Source organism: Cornus florida, unplaced genomic scaffold (genome assembly GCF_030987335.1).
Source record: "Cornus florida cultivar Cherokee Brave unplaced genomic scaffold, ASM3098733v1 CherokeeBrave_3.0.0_Hap2_Chr02, whole genome shotgun sequence".
NCBI classification, from domain to species: Eukaryota; Viridiplantae; Streptophyta; class Magnoliopsida; order Cornales; family Cornaceae; genus Cornus; species Cornus florida.
In genome coordinates this window covers 26,047,553-26,067,109 of record NW_026775572.1, presented here as the reverse complement: position 1 = coordinate 26,067,109, position 19,557 = coordinate 26,047,553, and the positions used below count along the sequence as shown (strand labels likewise).

Here is a 19,557-nt window from a genome sequence, read left to right as displayed (position 1 = left end):
GCATCAATTAAGACCATAAAATAACGAAATGGTCCATAGGTCGGATAAATTGGCCTACATATATCCCCGTGAATTCGTTGTAAAAATGGGGGACATTCAATAATGACTTTTGAAGGGGATGATCTGATAATCAACTTATCTTGTGAGTAGACGGTGCATAGATAATTATTTGGTAAGATGATTTTTTTGATCATTTAGTGGGTGTCCATGTGAATTTTCAATAATTCGACGCATCATTGTACTTCCTGGGTGACCAAGTCGATCATACCAAAGCATAATAAGTTTTGGGTCACAATATTTTTTATGTATTACAACATTGGACTCAATTGTCCTAATGGTTGTATAGTATAATCCAGAAGAGAAATCAGGGAGTCTTTCTAATATTTGCTTCTTGCATGAGGTAATGGAAGTAATGTAGAGATATTCCACATTTCTTTCATATGCGGTCTCAATATGATACCCATTATGACGCAAGTCTTTAAAACTCAACAGATTTCGTCGAGATTTTGTAGAATATAAGACATTATTGATTTGTAATCTTGTTCCATGTGGTAAAATGATGTTGGCTCGTTCGGAGTTTTCAATCAAGTTGGTGGGACCTGATATTATACTAACACTAGCGTCTGACAGAGTTAAGTGGGAAAAATATTTTTGATCTCGAAGGATTGTGTGTGTTGTTCCACTATCTGTAAGACATATGTCTTCACCATTTATTTTGGAACTAGATAGATCCAATCCTATTCATGCAAATTTCTTTATCAGAAAAGAAACTTTTATAACAAAAGAAACTTTAATACAAAGTAGAAAATAAAAACTTTAAGATAAGAAAAATAAAAACATAATAGACAGAACATGAAAAAAAAAAAAAAAGGATTAATTGGTGTGGACATTTCTATCACCAATCAGGAAGTCTATCTTTCCATCACGGTACTCAAAAAAATCTGATACATCTAGATTTGTGACGTTAACTGGCTCATTATGATCAATAAAATTCATTTCCAGATTTGTGATGTCAAGTGGCTCATCATGATCAAGGAAATTCATTTCCTTTTGTTTCCCCTTTTATTTCATTGAGGCTTGGTAAAGTTCAGCCAGATGTTTAGGTGTGCGACAAATACTTTGCCAATGCCCTGTCATGCCACACCGATAACAAGTATTATCATGTGCCTTGGGAGGTTGAGCCACATCCTTCCCTTTTACCTGTTTCATTTCATTATGATCTCTCATTTGGGGATATGGTGTGGATCTCTGATTGCGAAAATGTGAGGATTAATATCCTTCACGGTAATAAGAATGATTTCTACCACGACCATATTCATTATTGTGATAGTTATTTTTACCACGATCATATTCATTATTATAGCCATTTCTACCACCACGACCACGTCCACGTCCGCGTCCACGACCACGGGATGAGGCAACATATGTTTCAGGGATCGGTGTCGATCCAGTTGGACGAGACTGGTGGTTTCTTAATAAAAGCTCATTATTTTACTCTGCCACAAGCAAACATGATATCAGCTCTAAATATTTTTTAAATCTACGCTCTCGATATTGTTATTGCAAAAGTACATTCGAGACGTAAAATGTGGTGAATGTTTTTTCCAACAAAAGTTCATCAGTAATAGTATCACCACATAATTTTAATGTAGAGCTGATTTTGAATAGGGCAGAGTTATATTCAGTCACAATTTTAAAATCTTGCAACCTCAGTTGATGCCAATCAGCCCTGGCCTTTGGGAGGATAACTGTTTTTTGATGATCATATCTTTCTTTCAAATTTTTCCACAAACACAGTAGATCTCTTTCAGTGAGGTATTCAGTTTTTAACTCCTCACTAATATGGCGCCGCAGGAAAATCATGACATTCGCTTTATCTTGTAATGATGCATCATTCTTATCTTTGATTGTGTTTCCGAGGCCCATGGCATCTAAATGGATCTGAGCATCTAAAATCCAAGATAAATAATTTTTGTCAGATATGTCTAAGGCCACGAATTCCAGCTTTGTCAAATTTGACATTTTCAGAATAACTAGATGTGACAACAAGATAAAAATATAATTTAGCATAGTATATAAATAAATCAAATAGCGTTAAGTGAAACAATAATATAATATGAATTATTTAAATAACAAAGGTGTAAAAACCTGAATAAATTATTAAATAATAAAAGTAGTAAAATTGATCATAAATCATTAAATAATAAAGGTAATAGAACCGATTATAGTTTGAGCACATATCTCATTTAAGTGCACAAATTTAGTTTTTGAGCAATAATCCATAATTAAAATTTTCTTACCCTTTGGAGTCAGAAATACTATTTTCTTTGATAAAGCAAACCAACCCAACAATCTATCAAAACTAATATCACAAAATAGATATATAGTTGAGATAGAAAGGGGGAGAGAAAACTTCTTCTTCAAATCTCAGATGGATTGAACTCGTGCTGACAATGTGTAATAAATATATGTGTATATGTATATTGTAATAAATATATGTGTACATATATAGAAATATTTATTTGAGAGATGAAACAGAGAGAAAGAAAATGAAACAGAGAGAGAGACAAACTTTTTCAAGTCTTTTATATATAAAGTAGTACATGTATGTTGCCTTATATAGGCTCGGATTTGGCTTCCCTTGTAAGCCATAGGAAAGCTTTCAGTGTAAGGAAAGAAGTGAGCTTCCTCTATGCGCCACCAAAAATGTCTTCCCAGGTAAGCTTCAAAATATTATCATTTTTGAGGACTCCACACATTGATGGATATATACATAACCGTTATCATGTAATTGGCATTAAAGTCTTAATTATTAGTATTATTTTTTAAAAAGGCAATTTATCAGTTGGAATATAACTCAAAAGCCATTTTTCTCCAACTAATCATTTGATGGATTTAATTTAGTACATAGAGTTGACCTCAAAACAACTAAGATTAACTAAATGTTAAACAAGCTTTAATAAAATTCAATCTTGGTTGTTACTATAAACTTGTAAACAACTTTTTTCGGGTGGTTAATCTTATGGATCAAAACAAAAATAGAATATTATGGATTTAACTAAAATGAGAATATACGGAAAAGACTGCGCCAAAAATAAATAATTAAATAAATAAGCACAATTGAGAAGACCAAAACATTAATTAAAGTATTTTTTTTTTTGGAGTAAGTAACATTAATTAAAGTTAAACCGCATCAAGCAAACGGAAACCAAAAGGCCATGGAATTAAATGCGAGAATTTAATATCCAACACCTGAATAAATCCCCCTAACGACGCATTCTAAGCACCTAAATATGGCAAAAAATAAGCATTTACGACCCAACCCATTAATTGTTATTGACTAACGACTAGTATTTTGTTCTTCGTTGTAGAGAGAGAAAGCGTGTTCTAGAGAGAGAAAGACACATGGGATGAAACGAGACAGCAGTAAAAAGCATGCATTTACAAGGAGTGAAACAGAGCATCTGTTATGCACTATCCAAACGTGACATTAAAGAGAATTGGCCAGCTGATGACTAATTGGATTTCAACCCAATTGTGTTTATTGATCAAAGATCAATGGGTTTGGTCCTGATTTTGTTCTTCTTCTTCTCTCTCCTCAGTTTTATCTCACCAACTTGTAAGTACCCTTCTGTCAAATTTGTCTGTCTTAGCTGTTACGAACTCTTATTTTAATCTAGTCGTATTAAATTCTTTTCAGAGTATTAATGGTGATTAATTTTGATTGTTGATCCAGATGGGTATGATCCATTAGATCCTAATGGGAACATCACTATCAAATGGGATGTCATGCAAGATAATTCTGGTTCACAAGATGTAAGTTCTATGTGCATATCCATCTATAGACACACACATATACGCGGGTTTGTGTGTGTGTATATATCAACCGCCCACGTTAGCATTTTGAGGTTAAAAATGTTGGTTAATGATCGAAGCGTTAAGGAATGTGACCGATCATATCATATTAAAAGGGAACAGTGCTGTTGATTTTCTGTAGGGAGAAGGGTATTTTGGGCAACTGAAAATACTGGGTGGTCCCACTTGTTTCTCGTTCTAAGGATGATGGACTGGAAGAAGATTTTGTACCATGTGTCTCATATCACGTGGACTCTATCCACTCCCACTTTCGTCCTTTTGGTTCATTTTAATGTTTTCGTTTCATTTTTGACCATTCATGGATACATATTCAATGGGTCCAAATTTGTCCCAAGATGGCATTACGGTAGCTTAATTGATACATATTCAATAGGGACGTCTGCGTGTTTGAATCTTTCTTCCTCTTAGTTTGTCCGAATAAAAAAATAAATAAAAATGCCCATAGTCGAGGTCAATTTCAGTATGCACCTAATGTACTCTACACTAATTTTCAGTTGGGACAAGAAAAATGATTGCCATTGATGTGTACAATGAACCAAAGATTTGGTAAGCGCTCACTAATCTGATCTTAGAAGATTTTGTACATTGTAGAAGTTAACCCCAGATGTGTGGCTTCTTTTGATCTAACACATGATTAGATTTTTTTTTTTTTTGGTTAAAAATCAACCTCATGTGTGGCTTCTTTTGATCTGACATGTGATTCATTTTTTAATTATTTAGATGATAGTGAAATTTAAACTTGAGACCTTGACTGATGCCATATTAAATTTTGAATACTGTTTACTCAAAATGTTTAAACTATTAAAAATAGTGTAACTTTAATATTTACGGTTCTTAACACTACTCTAGTCTAATTGCCAATTCATGGTTACTTTAACTTCTATGTGTGTTTTAGCTACTTTGTTGACTACTTTTGGTGCCATGGTGAGAATTCCCCCAACAATGTTGTACTAAGAAGAATGTCTAGTGTGACACCCATATATACATTTTGATTTGTAGAATAACTCATATTATTAAGGGCATTCCAATTTTGACCTCTAAATTTTGGGAGTTTGTGATAGATATAAACATATTCTTGTATCCTGATTCATTTTCTGAAAATGTGAAAATGAGCGAGAAGATCCAAGGTTATGTAACCTAGTGGCATCTCCTTTACCTTCTAAAGTGAAAGGTGAGGGTTCAAGTCTTCGAAAAAGCAAGCGGGTGTGTGAATTTCTCGCCAATAAAAAAAAAAAAAAAAACAATTGAAGAAAATGAGCTAGAGGAAACGTCAATGACTTGTCTTAGATAAATGTAAACGAATAGAAGTGACAAATTTTTTTTTTTTTTTTTTCTTTCTATTGGAGCATGGTGGTTTAATGGGGCAGTAAGTTAGTAATCATTCTTTGTATAGAGAGAAAATTGTACTTTTGGAAATGGTTTGATGTGAAACTTTGTTAGTAGTGCTGATCCAAATGACTGCTCGTGTGTTTGAAGTTACAGCCTGGTATAAGAAGCATGAAGAAAATAATTGATTCTCTTTGTAATAGAAATTTATTTGTTGTCAAATTTGAAATGTTTGAATTTGGTGTTTTTCAATTATTTATTCAATTGCCAATCCAGTAGGATAAATAGTGTGTATGTGGTTCTTAGGAGTTTTTGACTGATTTTGAAGAGTCCTTTAAGGGAGATGGAAATGGTAGACATTGAGGAAACTGAAATAAAGAGCTTGCCATGGAAACTGTGATGTGATTGAAGAAAACGTTCGAAGGTAAACGGAATAATTTATAGAAATAAAGTAAAGAGAAACCTAATCAGGCATTACATGGTGTCTTTGAAAGAGTAGGTTTTTTTGAGAAGACAGTAGGCATTACCAAAATTTGAGCAACCTAGATGAGTGAGAATGTATCTAGATGTATCGTAACGTTTCAAAGAAAATCTGTGAAGTGTATTGCTGCCTGCCTGATAGACCTTTTTTAATACAGAGCAGAGCAGGTAAATGGATGGAGTTTTACCAATTAAGTAACACCTTAAACTGGAATGAACTTAAGAAACTGAATGATATGGACTAGGTAGGTGTTAAATGCTGCAAACTCATGCTAAAGGCAATTTGACTTCAAAAAAAACACGAGAAGCTTTTTTTATTTTATTTGGAAAGTGTTCTTTTCTTTTCTTTCGTTTTCGTGAAACCATCCTTTAGTTTTGGGAAAGTTCAAATTAGTGATTGACATTACATTAATACTTCCTCACCATATATATCAACCCATTTGGATTTTCTTTCACACACACACACACACACAACTTCTAGTCTTTATCACACACACTTGCATATGAACTACTACCTTAAACCAATGCAAAAAAAAAAAAATTACTTCTAGTCTTTATCACATCACATTTGAAATGCTAATCTTACAGTTCAATTCAACAATCAAGCCATTTTTTTTTTCATTGTTTGCAGTTGAGAGTGTGGATTTTCAATTACCAGCTGTTCCGGCACGTGGAGCAGCCTGGTTGGAAGCTAAGTTGGACATGGCCAGGTGATGAGGTGATTTTGGGCATGTGGGGAGCTGAGGCTACTGAGCAAGGCAATTGCTCGGCATTTAGGGGAGGACAACTTCCTCATTGTTGTGAGAAGGAACCGGTAATCATTGACCTTTTGCCTGGTGCCCCATACAATAAGCAGTTTTCCAACTGCTGCAAGGGAGGGATTCTATCGTCAATGACACAAGATCCCAGTAAGTATGTAGCTGCTTTTCAGATGAACATTGGCGGTTCTTCCACCGACACTGCAGACAGTTCAACGCTAGGAATACCTGGAAACTTTACACTTGGTCTTCCCGGTTATACATGTGGAGATCCAGTTGAAGTCCCTCCAAGCAAGTTTATCGAGGACCATGGCCGTCGACAAACACAAGCTCTTGGTAAGTCTAGTATTAGCTTTTAAGTATATGTCTTGCTCTGTATTAATTCAAAGTTCCTTGTAACATAATGAAGATGTAGGAAGAAATATTATGAAGTACCAGATTTTTCAAAATAGATACATTCAAGGTGAAGTAATCTTACATTGAAATGGTCTAGATAACTGCAAGCATCGTCTGCAGGAGCATTAATTCTTTCTTTCTCCTGAAATTTCATATCTGTCAAACATATATAATATAGTATTGATTGAAAATAGCTACCTTAATCTTTTGAAAATAGTTGAAAAAGTTCAATTTAAATATGTAATGCTGTTAATTCTTTCATCTTTTCTTATACTGTGTGTGGTGTGTGGACTTATTGCAGCGACATTTAACGTGACTTGCTGTTACTCCCAATTTCGAGCAACACCAGCCCCAACGTGCTGTGTTTCTTTGTCTGCATTCTACAACGATACCATTATTCCATGCCCACGTTGCAGCTGTGGCTGCCAAGGACAACCTGGAGCAAAATGTGTAAAGTAAAGTCTCCTTACATATATTATATCTTCTGAATTATATTAACAATTGTAGGTGTCGTATATTTCTACCTAACGTGGTACGTTGAAAAGTCAAAATACTTGGATTAATAGGATCACGTGACGTGGTGAAAAGTCAAAATACTCACCCTTGAGTCACCGACTCACCAAACCCTAACATCGCTCCTAGGTCATCAAACCTCGAGGGATTTGCCCTTGAGTCATCAAACCTTAGCATTGCACCCAGGTCATCAAATCTCGAGGGCCTTACCCACGAGTCACCAAACCCTGGCATCGCGCCCAGGTCATCAAACCGTGAGGGCCTTGCCCACGAGTCACCAAACCCTGGCATCGCACCGAAGTCATCAACCTTGAGAGCCTTGCCCTCGAGTCACCAAATCCTAGTATTGCGCCAGGTCATCAAGTCTCGAGGAGCTAAGTCTTGAAGCGTTGTCAAACCCTCGCCTCAAGTAGAATATGAAATGAAGGTTGGGCCTTCTCGGATACTTGGCGTTTCACCTTTTGTGATACTTTAAAGGACCTTGGATTGGTGGATGAGAAGTTATAAGATGTTTCGCAAGTACAGAGAAGCCTGATCAATGAGACGATGGATATGTGCTTTGACAGAGAACCTTAACGTTACATTTAATGTTCTGACATTACCATTATTAATCTGGCTACCGCCAGTCAAATAATGACAAAATGCATTTAATGTTCAGGATAAGAGAGACTTGATATATCGCATGGCTTGCTGAAAGGAAGTGACCTCTTAGGTGTTTAGGGCCATCATACCTACCAATGTAGGTATGAAGCCAAGGATGAGACATGTGATAAACCATTGGATAATATCTAGAGGGCTCTTAGCCTATAAATACCACTCTCACAGGAAGCAGTAATGTAGGACAAGCTGAGAGTTTGCCACGATTACAACATAATCTCTCTACCATTATCAATACTCATTGTTCAGTCTACTTCTCTTCCTCCATCCAGTTAATTCTTTGTATCCTTCATATTGTGTTTAAATATCACCATTATATATGTACTTTCTTGTATTACGAAAAAGAACCCCTACAACAATTTACTTGAAAACAACTTCACTTAGAACTGGGTTTCCAAAGCATGTTTCATCTTCCTCTGGCATCTTTTTTGTTCTAGTAATTTCTGAATGGTTTGCTCAGAAATTGGGTACGTACTTACATTTTGTAGCATTATCTATTTTCTATGGTTGTTCATGTTTAAATGACCATAAAAATCATGTGACTGATCATTAGAAATTGTTTTGATGATTATTTTTTTCTTTTCTACACCTTAAATTTAATCCTTTTTTTTTTTTTTCCTTTTAAAATATATATATATATATATATATATATATATATATATATATATATATATATATTGAAATTGCAGGCCTGGTGAATTACCGCCGGTGTTGCAGCTGCAACCTAATGGAGTAGCACAGCCGGTAGTGCAGTGTTCGCAGCACATGTGCCCGATAAAGGTGCACTGGCATGTGAAAGTAAGTTATAAACAGTATTGGCGGGTCAAGATCACCATCACGAATCTAAATTCTGTGAAGAACTACAGTGAGTGGAACTTGGTGGTGTTACACCCGAACATGAGAAGTGTGACACAAGTTTTCAGCTTCAACTATAAGCCCCTTGATCAGTATGGCAAAATTAGTAAGTAGATCCATACTCGTCATATACTATTCATAACTCGGTGGTTGATTATGAGGGGTACTCTAAGAGGCCCGACACTCCTTTATCTCAGAAAAAAAGGGTTATCTCAGAAAAAAAGGGTTAAGGTTTGGCAAGAAAATTCCATTTTTCTTGTTCATCTCCAATCTAATTCTCTTTTGCAGATGATACTGGGATGTTTTATGGGATTCAATTCTACAATGATATGCTACTCCAATCAGGCAGAATTGGAAACGTACAAAGTGAGATGTTATTAAGCAAAGACCCTGGGATTTTTACTTTCAGGGAAGGATGGGTTTTCCCGAGAAAAATTTCCTTCAATGGCGACGAATGTGTCATGCCCCCTCCAGATGAGTACCCTAGGCTCCCAAACAATGGTCATGCTGGTGCAATGCCAATGCCCTGCATAATTTCTCTCTCATTGTTGTTACTCACAACAATGTTCTGAAAAAGACTTATTTTTATTGTTTTGCCTGCAATAGTTGCAAAAGTTTTGCCCTAGATCATGAAGAAGATACATATAGTCAAGTTTAATGGTTCAGCATGTGTATGAAAAATCCATGTCTATCTATACATGGAACATGAAATTGCCATTTGCAAATCAATGTAAAACAAGGAAAACAAGGGCCTGTTTGGTTCAGCTATAACATCTCAAATGAAGAACACAGCATCCACAATATTTATTTATCATTTCCTCAATGGTTTGGATGAATACCCAAAAAATTAAAAAAATAAAATGGTGTTTCGATCTACCATGCCACTTTGTACCAAAAAAGAGAGGGAAGACAAAAGCAATTAAGAAAAAAAAATTAAAATAAGGCCATTCGCCATAACCGCAATAGATCTGCCTTGACAGAGAAGACCAATAAAATGATAAGTTAATGTTGTAAGCATAGCTTTTTATTACACATTCTACAACAAAAATTCATCAGCATGCATCAGATGTAACACCAATTCCGAGCACTATATTGGATTTCAGAAGGTTAGGTTTTGGGATGGGAAAAGAAAAGATAAAGGGGAAATTTATGAATTTGGATCGCTGGAACTTACAGGTGAGACAACATCGATTATGTTTACAAATTCCACCTCCGGTGAATCATCTGCCAGAAATGCCATTTCTTGGATGACTACCAGGTGCACATGAATATGCTAAATTAACATAAAAAGGAAATGGGCTAATGCAAACTAGACAACAAAAGGAAAAACAAGCAAAGAAGGCGGAATCAAGACAGGAAGCACTTGGCTTATGCCGCACCATGGAAGCCGCAATTTCTCACTGGCACGGCAATATCAAACTAGGCAAAGTCAGGGTGAGGACAACTCTAGCTGCATCATATATTCATGTGGACCGGGCCGGAAACAGAGTCACGACCAGAACTGGCATCCTTGTGTTTCAGAGAAAGGTTTGCAAATTGTGAATCAAGTTCTCTACTGTTAGTGCGTCGATGGTTAGAAGGGTGCTGTTGCTGTTGCTGTTGTTGATGTTGCTGACACAAGGTTCGTAGCCTTCCAATCTCTCTCTCAAGCATTTCATGCTCCACTGCACATAGTCTTGACTGTTTTAGTTTATGAATGAAAATGCGGTAAAGATTTCATACTGTTCTGCAATTTAGCAGCTCAAAAATCTCCATCCACTATATACCTTAACCTATTATTCTTTCGTTTAATTTCAATTTATACAGAGTTTATATATTGTTTACAGAACTGAAATTTACCATGAAAATGTCATAGAAATCCAATATATCATATGCAATAAACACCAATATTCAAAGAGGTATCTAACAGCCGTTCCTAACCCAAATATATAAATACATACATAAACACATGGTGCGAGTTTTATAATGAATAAATATAAATAAAAATAATAAATCATGAGATTGTAATTATTTAACTAAATGAGCTACTATTTTAAATACTCTTTGAATACTTCATAATTTTGAGACGTAACAATTTTTGAGGTATTATCAACCCAAAGCCAACCAGAACTTTGCCACCTGAGCTTAACCACTGTTCAGAGATTTGAGTGTGGGTTGGACTCAGCTGGAAAACTCGGGTTGAAGGTCTAATTGTATTAGGCTTTGGTTGAAGCCTTGAAGGTTTTACACTTTATGCTTAGCTTAGGCTAACCACTAAACCCTCTTAAGTTACACGGTTACACCCTTAACAGGAAATCATTTCTCCAGAATCAGTTAACTGCAATGAAATTCATATCCAAGCTGAAAACAAACCTGCAGCTTTGTTCGGTTAAATATTACAGGCACATATCAATCACCAAGTTGCTTCTATCTGTAACCTAATTCAATGCCAACACTTGCTGTGATCAGAGAATGATACTTTTGTTTCATTTTTCTAACAAAGCAAATAAGACTGTATATAATAGTATTAAGATGGCTAGAATCGAGAGTCAGCTCAGGGTCCTGTTACTACATTGAGTTTATCAGGATCTCACAAGGTTTCAACCATTCTAGGAGCCTAGGACTTTTTGGTACAATTCAGGATCATAAAATCATAGGATCTGGATTAGTAGGGGTAGAACTAAATTGGGCCCAAGGGGGCTACTACTGTACTACCCTCTCTCTCCCCAAAAATATAAAAAACATACATAACATATGTTTTTTTGCAGAATCCAATAAAATGGGTCCCCCCAAAATTGGCCCATATGACTATTATTATTAAGCGTTAAAAATATTTTAGATGGCCCCCCAAAGCCGATAAAGATTGTCCTCAATGCATAATATCAAAGGTTCAAAACCCTCTTCACATGTATATACACAGCCTCTCTTATTCACCCACGGTCACAATCAACAAGCAGCATTTCTGACTAAATATATGGCAAAATTAATCTTTTTGTTCATTTTATTCATATATACGTTATTGCTTAAATAAATGGCAAAATTAATCTTTTTTTTCATTTTATTCATATATACGTTATTGCTTAAATGTATTCATTTATGCACTTAATGGGTCATGAGATAATCTTATCTTATACCTTCTATTTTTTTTATAACTCTTAAAGATGAATATATTTTTTAGATTACATTTTTTAAAGTTTTTACTTCCATACCAGTAGTTCCTGGTTCACCCCTGGAACGGGTTTTCAACAACCATGAGTGTGATAACTTCGTCCTCTACCTTAATTCTTACATAATTCTTTTCTTTGTTTCTACAATTTCTGTTATCCTATTTCACAATTCCATGCAACATATTTTCTCAACTAATCATTCATAGCACCGTTTGCCTTAAAAGTCAGAACCTGATTCCAGAAAAGGAAAAAAAAAGCCACATCAGAGGTTCAAGGAGTAGTCTTATATGTAAAGGAAAAAATATTTAGTGTTTTCAAATGGAAATGCTGAGAGACTTCAGGAAACATTTCCCTATCCTTCCAGAATCTTTAAGCAGAGACTCTTGAAGATGCCTGCTAGCTCGTTTACTTCTTCCTGTTCATTCCAACACACTTCCTCTTCAATTTCCACTTAGGTTTCCCATGTATATATTACCATATTTCTTAGGCCACATTTTTGCTTACCACATTTAATAGCATATCCTCTTTCTACTTTAAATTGTCCTAATGCATCAATGTGTCTATTCAAATACTACCGAAAGAACACGAACTGATTTCAGATTATAGAAACCACTTTGGGGTTCCAAGCAACAGAAGAAGCAGGTATACTACACATCAAAATTCAACTACCGAGGACAGAAACTTACAGCACTTAATAAGTTGCTCCTGGGACAAACTTTCTAAACGTTGCTTTAGGGCTTTGTTCTCCATGCTCAGAATAAGGCTCTGCTGGTTGAGAAATTCAAGCTCAGCAGAAACTTCAGAACCTTCTGCCTGTAATAATAATAAGAGTTACATCAGCACTTTGTAGCAAAATACAGTGTGATCTTTATCTCAAGGAATCAAGCTCAAAAGTTCTTTTAGATTCTGTTAATACTTGCCTGTAAAGCTTGTACGTGCCTCTCCAGCTCAGCTATGTACTGAAGTTTCCGAACTCGTGAACGTTGAGCAAACTGCCTGAACCAGATAGTCAATAGAGTTCCTTTAGTTTACAACATCTCCAACTTTGAAGTAACCAAGTAAAAGCAAAGGATAGTCACTTTAAAGCTAGAGGCAAGTTTCCATGTCTTCTCATTAAATTGGTTACAGTTTATATAATCCAAGTAAAAATATGGTCGTCATGCAAAGAACAAGATAAATGGAGATGATCCAACTGATGATACCAAAACTTACATATGAATATAGTTAGATGATGGGTGTTTCAATAAAAATTACTAATTAAAACATTGCCGCAAAAAAATTGGATTACAACTGAAAATTGTTGAGAAGCAAAATAGCCAGTTGCAATATTCCCAAGTTTTTCTAAAAAATCACTTTCAGTTTTTTAACTCCTTAGGCTCTTTGAATTATGATGGTGAAAAAACTGTTTAGAGGACTAGGTTCTATGTGGATTGTTTTGAAGAGAACAGGAGAGAAAGAAACAATGCAGAAGATCTGCTCTATATATAAGAACACCAATGTTAAACCAATTGTAAATTTAAGTATTCCAGGAGTGCAGCAAGAATATCCAGCTAATAAATTTCCAAAATGGAATTCCACACTTATGGGCACTCAACTCAAAAATACCTATTGAAGTGTGAATGCAAACAACACATTCTAAATGGACTATTCCCTAAGTACTAACAGGTCCTTGACAATAGAAAATAGGAAAAAGAGCAAGAGTTTTTTTTTTTTTTTTTTTCCCCCTGAAAAGAATGGCAGGACAGTTGAAACTTGAAACCCCTCTTGCATGTGAAGTGAACATGGCCAAAATACTCATTATAGTCCACATTTCCCACTCAAGTTATCACAACAGAACCACATTCCAAAGCAAACAGAATTATAATGAACCATAAAAAGTACAGCATTTTCCCTTTGGCTAGAAAATCTATTGAAGAAATCACCAGCTTCAACAGAACCTCTGTTTAACCTCATTCAAATGGTTCTCTTAAAATATAAGTCATCTGCAATCCATATCTGGCTGCAGCCTTTTTTTCATCACGTGAAAAGCGAGGCTTTGAACTTCCAAAAATTGAGTATACTCTACTTCAATTTGATGCAATCTTAACAAGAAAGCAGAAAAAAATAGATGTCTTTCTTTTAGTCTTTAGATATTTCCTTACCATGTTTGGTGTGGTCTGGGTCGTGCTGCACTTGGTTGTGAATATGCTCAGTTGCTGGCCAGGGGTTAACGTTGGGCCTTGTGAGAGTCAGGCAACATTAAGAAGCAGTGACTCTATTCCTTGTGCTGTAAGTTCGGAAAGAAAGGGTGTGCATCTTTGAGGAGGTTGAGTTGCCATTTACCAGGCTGAAAATTATGTTCTTATGTAGTTGACAGTTTTTGGATTTCAATGATGTTCCCTTACATTATTTTTATTGACTTTATAGGTAAATTTGAGTTTTGTGATTGAAGCTTACTTTTGTTCAACTCCCAAGTTGTTTGTGTGAATACAAGTTGTACTGAGTACCGACTACGGCACGTTTTAGTGGTTTGCCTCCAGCATGGGAAGGCAGGCATCCCTTGTGTTAGAACTAGCAGCACACCAAAACACGGTTTTGGTATAAACAGATAAAGTAAATATGGCTTAATCTACATATTATGTCAAAGCAGAAGAATGGCAATAACAATAAAACAGCAGCAGAGAGTCAATATTACGGCCAAAAATAATTGTAATACCAAATATGAAAAAGTCAGCTAAGAATCTCAGATACTAAAGATAAATAAAAAGACATACTGCTTAGCACGTTTCGAATCTGTTTCTGATGCAGAAGACTTAGCAGGAGAACTATCCTTTCTTTCAGTAGCAGCTTTTGGATCACGTGGACCAGATTCAACTGGATCCTGCTTTCCAGAAACTGTAGATGTAACCCCATCAATTTCTTGTGGAGCACAAGATGATCCTGAGCTTTGAAGAATAACTTTATCACTAGCAGAAGAAATGCCATTTAAATGTGTCGTTGAATTCAAAGATGAACCCCATGCCCGATTCTTCTGTTTTCCCCTAGCATTTGGCTCCGCGTAGAAAGAAGCATGCCATGCATCTCTATAATGATCAAAGTCCGGCAATCCCCATGAAGGAACTGAAGGTATATTTTTAAATTTACACTCATCCTGGGCTACATAATCTATGATAGAGGCATTAGATGCATCTGAATATGGAAAAGAGTCACTTGATGAACGCCGATGACCTCTACGTACAGGTGTTTCTGGCTCATTAAGGAGTTCATCCAGCCAAGAAGGTTGTTCCTCCATCAGAAGGCTCTCAGAAGAAGTACGTTGGTGGTGTGAATTTCTCTCTCTAGGCTTTGCAATACCTTTTGCTCCAATAGCAGGGCTTGGAATATAATCAACATATGGTGGAGAAATACTAGGAAAAGGACTTTTAGGAGGAAGTAAAGGGTGCTTTCCATTGTAAATCATATTTCGGACGTTTGACGACACTTTGGTGTTTGCCATAGCTGAAACACAACCAATCACTGTCAAAGAGAAAGTATAAAATGATCTAATATTAAGGGGGGAGGGGGGGAAGGTAACAGCAAAGAGATAATTTTAAAAGAAAAAATAAAAAAAGTTAAAAGGAAAAACTCCAACTACAAGTACATAAAGTAACAATTATTAACTCAACGAGTTAATAAAAAATAAAAAATAAAAAAATCAATATTTGTTGCATTGGTAAAAGCTCGAGAACTGTGAGATGTAGGTTTGAGTCTAAGAGCAGCACTTTGTGAATAAATAATCTCAAATGCTATGAAACACAAATACTGTTACAAGGAAGGCTCATTCTCATATTTTTGTGGATATGTGTCCACTGTCCAGTACTTCCTTAAACATATAAAAATTTAAAAATTATGACCCTTATTTCGAACACACATCTAATACTCTAAGACTCATGTCAATACATCTTAAACAATTAAATGCAGTAAATCTAACTAGTATACTATAATAGTACTTTCTTAAAAAGGAAGAACTAAAATATATTTTGTATACATCATGTCTACTCAAGTCTCAATTACATAATTCTCATGGTGTTTCTTATGGTAAACAGATTTATTTACCGAAAAAAAAAAAAAAAAAAAATTTACATAATTCTCAACTTTTCATGTGATTTTTAATATGATAAACTACAAATACTGAATAATTGATATATTCATAGAGATACCTAATTCTCAAAAAAAAATATCTATAAGGAAAAGTTAGTCATACTGTATGTATATAACATGACAAACAATAGCTATCTTCAACTTATGCATATATACACACATTTTAATTTTCATGCAAATGTAATATACATAAAATATATGCATATTTTTATACCCACATGTCGTTGCCTTATATTCTATTTTCTAATAATTTTATACATCGTCATGTCTGTCTGTGCCGTATCCATATCCTGTATTCATATCATAATTCTCAACTTTTCATGTGATTTTTAATATGATAAACTACAAATACTGAATAATTGATATATTCATAGAGATACCTAATTCTCAAAAAAAAATATCTATAAGGAAAAGTTAGTCATACTATATGTATATAACATGACAAACAATAGCTATCTTCAACTTATGCATATATACACACATTTTAATTTTCATGCAAATGTAATATACATAAAATATATGCATATTTTTATACCCACATGTCATTGCCTTATATTCTATTTTCTAATAATTTTATACATCGTCATGTCTGTCTGTGCCGTATCCATATCCTGTATTCATATCATACTTCATAAGCCAAAGGTTAGGGTTGTCAAGTAAAGGCATTCCTACCACTCATTCACTCAGCATACCACACAAGGTAACGGTATTTAAAATAGGCAACATCAATATAGTAGCATGAATCCTGAAGAAAATTATGCTACTATTATCCAGTAAAGGGAGACCAATGGACGAAAATTTTGAGTTCAATAACTATTTCATTACAAAATTGTCAGACGTACCCCCAAAAAAGGAAAAGAAAATATAACACACCTATACATACATACATACATACATACATAGAGAGAGAGAGATTTGCAAGAAACGAGAGTTCAATATTAGACCTTTTTGCTCTCAAAATCACGGGGAAGCTTGCCAGTAACATCAAATCTATAGGAATAATAGCCACTTATCACAGCTGAAGCTTTGTTTCTAGAGAGATGTATTCATAAAGAGACAGACTTGATTCCAGATTTGTGAAAACTGGGAAATGTTGGGGGTTTCAGCAAGTAATTTCATACAAAATTTCACAAAATCCCATATAAAGTTCGCCTATTATAACAATACAGAGTCTCAACCCTCTGTTTGCTGGCCAAGAAAACACCGTGAAAAAAAAATCAAATCATACGCTTTATTTTCACTTCTATCTTTCGATTTTTCTATCCAAACAGTGAAAAAACAATAATTTATAACATTTTAGTTATATTTCCTCCCTCGTTTTCTGGGGAACCATACGGATTACTTCAAGGAAAATAGAAATCGAAGTTAACAATAAGTTAAAGATAAATCAATACAGATTCATTCAGAATAAAAAACTGACCTTTTCTGTGAACGCAGGTTGGAGATCTTCGAATACGATACTATTCGAATAGAGAGAAGATTGAAAATCGAAGCTGCTCTTACTTCCTCAGCGTCTCTCTCCTCTTTTTCTCTCTCTTCTCTCTCTCCTCGTTGACGTGATTGGATTTACAGCCCAACACAGACGCATTACTGCTTTTCATGTTTTACATATTCGCCCTAAAATATTTTGTATTAAGGCGAGACTCCCAACATTTTATGTTTACTCTTTTTAGGGTAAAAAAACTTTCATATCTTACATATTCGCCGTAAAATAGTTTGTATTAAGCCGAAAGCCCCAACTTTACCGTTTAATTTTTTTAGGGTAAAATTTAGTGCCCTTTGGTAAACAAGGCTGCAAGGTAAAATCTTGTGTGAAATCACCGAGAAGGCGGGAAATTACATATATCATTTTTTTTTTCCTAATTTATACTCACACACTTTCTTTCCACAAATTGTTTGTACTCAGGAAGAGTCAAACATTAAACTGACCTAAAATTATTGTGTAAAATTACATATATCATTTAAACACAAGTTTTAGAGGAATGAAAGAAGTAGATAGAATGTAAAATTATTGTTTAAAAACTGAAGGGCATCTAGACCAATGGTTTAACCTCCCCCATTTTCAAAGAGGAGGGGAAGGGTTTGAGCCTGGTGCGGACAAAACGTGAATGTGAATTGTGTTTCTTGTTAATGTAAAAAAAATATTTTAAAAAAATATCAAAAAAAAAAAAATTAAAAAAAAAAGAACTTAAGCAAGGAATAGAATTAGAGGATAGTAATAATTTCTATTGTGTTTGAAAGTGTTGAGAAGAAAATAAGTTTTCACCTGTGAATAAAATTTTAACTCTATCATTTCATTCCTTATAGAAAAAATAAATAAATAAAATATTGGTTAAAGGGTTAAGCCATCTTTTATTTGCCTTTCTTTTCACTCCTCACATTTAAGTTAAGGCTTGCTCTTTGTGCAAAATAAAAATTTCATTTTAGATTATTAACAATTTAACATTAATGGATTATTTGTTAACATCAACAAAAATTTATACATGATAGAATCTTCAATCTTGCAATTTATTGAAACTATTTCATATATTAAAAGTATCATGTTACACCATCAAAGTATGAAAACTAGTTGAAGATGATTATAAATGCATTGAACAAATATTATCAATCAATATTTAAAAAGTAGAATTTTTTATTACTTGTGTTGGTAAAAAAATATATATATATTATCTCATAAGTTATCATATATCTATCCATATAAGTCATTGATTTTGTGTTCTCTTTTTAATTTTTAGGCTGTTGATATTAATGGTGTCGGACTTTTTAAAACACCCTATAATGTACTACCGAATACATACAATCTTGGATCGCATGTGTTCACCGTCAACATGTTATGCATCAATTGCCTGTGAAATTAGGTTATCTTAAGTAATGAGGGAGCTAATCCAAGGAGTAGGTGACCACTATCCAAGCAACCAAATGAGCATATACCCATTAAAAGCCCTATCTAATTCAAGACAACAGCTGGAAACTGCATGCTTTATAAAGTAACAGCTTCAAGATATGAGCCATACTTTGAAAGGACACATAGAAAGCCTGGTCAAAAAAAGGTTAAGTAGGAGATGTCATAATCAAACCAGCCTAGCTAACAAAAGGACACTCCAAAGTTACATATATAATAGCAAATGACTCTCTTCTCCAACTACTTCAAGTTGGCATTTTATGACAGAGGGCTTGCCACTAAAATTTAGATAAGAATTTATCATAGAAAATGACCCGGATTACCATTTTTTTTTTTTTTTTTTTTTAAAAAAAAGTGGGAAGGATTTGAACATAAAATATCTTAAGGCTATGTTTGGTGGGCATAAAATTAGAGTTTTGGAATTAGAATTGGAATTAGTTGAATTGAAGGAAAGCAACTAAGAAAATTGAACCAATTTTTTTTTTCTAATTCCACCAATTCCAAAACTCCAATTCCATGCCGCCAAACA

General features: G+C 34.5%; 2 protein-coding genes across 4 annotated transcripts; one reads left to right on the top strand and one right to left on the bottom strand.

Annotated features, from left to right (window-relative positions):
* Nucleotides 1–3,536: 3,536 nt before the first annotated feature.
* Nucleotides 3,537–9,764, top strand: LOC132294378 (COBRA-like protein 6). The gene is made up of 6 exons (XM_059792208.1): nucleotides 3,537–3,619; nucleotides 3,737–3,816; nucleotides 6,314–6,776; nucleotides 7,138–7,291; nucleotides 8,696–8,967; nucleotides 9,150–9,764. Exons 1-6 carry the CDS (start codon nucleotides 3,559–3,561, stop codon nucleotides 9,431–9,433), a joined length of 1,314 nt encoding a protein of 437 aa, XP_059648191.1. The 5' UTR covers nucleotides 3,537–3,558; the 3' UTR covers nucleotides 9,434–9,764.
* A 16-nt stretch (nucleotides 9,765–9,780) lies between these two features.
* Nucleotides 9,781–17,738, bottom strand: LOC132294379 (uncharacterized protein At4g06598). Of its 3 annotated transcripts, none has more exons than XM_059792210.1 (5): nucleotides 17,547–17,736; nucleotides 14,761–15,502; nucleotides 12,924–13,003; nucleotides 12,694–12,816; nucleotides 9,781–10,525 (listed from the first exon to the last, which is right to left on the bottom strand). In XM_059792210.1, exons 2-5 carry the CDS (start codon nucleotides 15,480–15,482, stop codon nucleotides 10,317–10,319), a joined length of 1,134 nt encoding a protein of 377 aa, XP_059648193.1. In that variant the 5' UTR covers nucleotides 15,483–15,502; nucleotides 17,547–17,736; the 3' UTR covers nucleotides 9,781–10,316. The 3 variants fall into 3 exon arrangements, with proteins under 3 accessions (XP_059648193.1, XP_059648192.1, XP_059648194.1); XM_059792209.1 differs by having other exon boundaries at nucleotides 14,761–15,484; XM_059792211.1 differs by lacking the exon at nucleotides 9,781–10,525 and adding an exon at nucleotides 11,198–11,278 and having other exon boundaries at nucleotides 14,761–15,484; nucleotides 17,547–17,738.
* Nucleotides 17,739–19,557: the final 1,819 nt, after the last annotated feature.